This window comes from Myripristis murdjan, unplaced genomic scaffold (assembly GCF_902150065.1).
Source record: "Myripristis murdjan unplaced genomic scaffold, fMyrMur1.1, whole genome shotgun sequence".
NCBI classification, from domain to species: Eukaryota; Metazoa; Chordata; class Actinopteri; order Holocentriformes; family Holocentridae; genus Myripristis; species Myripristis murdjan.
The window spans coordinates 15,001-18,097 of NW_021941821.1; the positions used below are offsets into that span (position 1 = coordinate 15,001).

Consider the following 3,097-nt stretch of genomic DNA (forward strand, 5'->3'; position numbering starts at 1 on the left):
CTGCTGGGCCTGGGGGCTGGGGGCCCCGGGCGGCCTGGGGGCCCCGGGCAGCCTGGGGGCCCCGGTCGGCCTGGGGGCCCCGGGCGGCCCGCAGGGAGGCCAGTCGCTCCGACACCACCCTCTCCAGCTGGGCGGCGGCGGAGAAGCTGCTCCACATGCAGTCCTGGATGATGTAGGACTGCAGGAAGGCCTGCTGGGACGGGACGGGGTCTCTGAGGGAGCCGAGGCCGGCCGGTGGCTCGGACGGGGGCTCCGGCGGCGGGTCGGCCGGGGGCTCCGGCGGCGGCCCGCGGGACACGGAGGCTCTCCGGCTGGGCGACAGAGGAGGCGTCGGCAGCAGCTCAAACTTCTTCCAGATGTCCTCCCCCGGGCCGGGCTGCAGCTGGCAGCGGGGCGGGGGGCAGGAGGCCTCCTCCTCCTCCGCGTCGCACAGGAAGTAAGGCTGCACCGCGTCGTAGTCGCACTCCAAGCTCCCGCTGGACGAGGGGAGGACCGGAGGCATGATGGCCGCCTGCCGGGGAAACAACTGGAGTTAGAGCCCTGACACCCGGAGCAGCTGGTCAACATCACCTCCATGTCCACATCCAGACTCCAGGAGGAGTGAGGAGCTCACACACTCTGCAGCACAGAGCCTGCTGACACACACCAACACCAGACAGACAGACAGACAGACAGACAGGCAGACAGACAGACAGACAGACAGACAGACAGGCAGACAGGCAGACACACAGACAGACAGGCAGACAGACAGACAGGCAGGCAGACAGACACACAGACAGACACACAGACAGACAGACAGACAGACAACAGCCTGACAGCCTGAGCCCTGAGCCAACCAGCAGCAAGGCTTTAACTCATGTGATCAGTGTCCCTGCTGTCACTATAACACACGCACGCACGCACGCACACACACGCACACACACACACACACGCGCGCGCGCGCAGACGCACACACACACCTGAGCATTTTCAGCCCAGTCAGCCTCACAGCCACAGGGACCTGGTCTTTCTTCTGACTGCAGGGACTCAGCTGAGCTGCTGCACCAAACCCCTTCAGACAGAGCCAGCAGCTCAGTGCTGCCTTGCTCATGGGCAGCCACTGCCCAGGAAACATGACAGGACTCTAACTACAGGAGCAGCAGTGAACATGCAGCGGACCAGGTCCCGCTCATTTGAACAAAACCTCAACTTTTACCTGCTCTCAGGTCCAGGTTCAGGTCCAGGTTCAGGTTCAGGTTCAGGTCCAGGTTCAGGTTCAGGTCCAGGTCCAGGTCCAGGTTCAGGTTCAGGTCCAGGTCCAGCTGAGGTCCGGCGCCGCGTGCAGGTGAGACGCGTGAGGACGTACCGTTATAACCGCGGAGTGTCAGCTGACAGGCCGGAGGGGATAATCCGGTGATAATCCGGTGATAATCCGGTGGAGGGGAGAGCTTTAATCCCCAGAGGTGGGCCAGGTGGGCCAGCAGCAGCGGGTCCGTGTGGTTCTGTGGCCGTCAGGAGGAAGGTTCCGCCGCACGCCGGCAGCTCTGCCGCTTCACTGCCATCCCCCGCCGCCGCGGCCTTTAAGAACGCCGCTGTGCCCTTTGTGTATTCATCCGCGCACACGGCGCTTCTCGTGCCAAATGTGATCCGTGAAGATAAACATCCGCTGAGTTTACAGAAACCTTCATGAATAATCCCGCCCCGAGCTGGCGCGTCAGAAAATCTCCTTTTCTTTACACTTCCGACGCTTTAACAGCGAAGTCACGCGCGTGCTGCTGGAACTACTTTACTCCGCGGATGTGTACACTTGGGCTGAAGCGTTGCCAGGCGCAGTGACAGTAAATGATGCGGAGGCACTTCCGGGAATTCACTTTTAATTCGGTGCGGGGCTTACCGGCGCAGCGTGACGTCACCGCCGGCTGGAAAATACACAAACCAGTGAGTAACAACAACAACAACAACAACAACAACAACAACAACAACAACACTGACTTCACCTGGGAAACAGACCGCAGGAGAAGGTGCAGTCTACAAACATCCAACCAACAAACAAACAAACAAACAAACAAACACCAAAAGAGGAAAGTTGAAGGTTTAAAGGTGGAAACCTGCGCGCGCGGATGACGTCATAGCAAATATAATATAACACAGTACAGTGAATATATTACAATATAACAGAACATTGAACAAGTAAAGTGTTATCTTAACATGCTGTCTTATGCAGGCACACACACACACACACACACACACACACACACACACACACACACACACACACACACACACACACCACACACACACACACACACACCACACACACACACACCACACACACACACACACACACACACACACACACACACACACACACACGCAGCTGGATTGAGCAGCCTCACAGGCTCACACACTTCCTGGTGCATCATGGGTATTTCCTTCGTGTGTGGACGGAACGTGAGCGTTTCAGGCGATGCTGTTTCCATGGCAACACGTCGGTTCCCGCAGTCTCGTGCGCCAGAGCAGCCGTGTTTCCATGACAACGTGATGGACAGTTTGCGGCAGGTGAGCTGAGAGCCTCTCCAGACAAACACTTCCTGACCAAATCAATAATCAATCAGCTGATTTTCTGAAAGGGAAGATCTTTTGCACAGAACAAAAATAAGGAGAGAAGAAACGACATAAAATATTTCATACCTTTACAAAAATAAAGTCTAAATTAGATGTAGAAAAATGAGAAATGAGAAATTAGATGGACATTTTAATTCCATGGTTGTTTTGACAGTTTTCCCTTCATGTGCTTTGCAGAGCCCCAGCAGCGGGGAGGCGGCGCCCCCTGCTGGCCGAGCCCACCTGCTGCGTCTCATCAAGCTTCCGTTCATCCTGATGAGGGAAGAGTTCAAACTGCGGACAGAGAGGATTTCAAAGTAAAAGTCTTCTTCTGCTCAACACGTCCTTGTTACAGACCGACAGGCAGTGAGTGAATTAGCAAGAAATAGCACAAAAATTAGCCACAAACAATATCGGTTTCAATGACAAAAGACATTTCTAATGATTAAAAATGATGTGTTCGACGGTCAGATCAGTGATGTGTTGTGAGAGCATTTTCAAACTGGTACTGGTT

At 55.5% G+C, this 3,097-nt stretch overlaps 1 protein-coding gene across 1 annotated transcript in view; it reads right to left on the reverse strand.

Moving 5' to 3' along the window:
* The window catches only part of LOC115356817 (transcriptional regulator Myc-B-like), a 3,120-nt gene extending 1,598 nt beyond the window's left edge, over positions 1-1,522 (reverse strand). The window contains exons 1-2 of the mRNA XM_030048079.1: positions 1,196-1,522; positions 1-511 (exon numbers count right to left, since the gene is read on the reverse strand). The exon at positions 1-511 is cut by the window's left edge and continues 168 nt beyond it. Of these exons, the coding sequence (XP_029903939.1) occupies positions 1-502 (502 nt within the window). The 5' untranslated portion in view covers positions 503-511; positions 1,196-1,522. The remainder of the gene's footprint in view (positions 512-1,195) is intronic.
* Between the last annotated feature and the right edge of the window lie 1,575 nt (positions 1,523-3,097).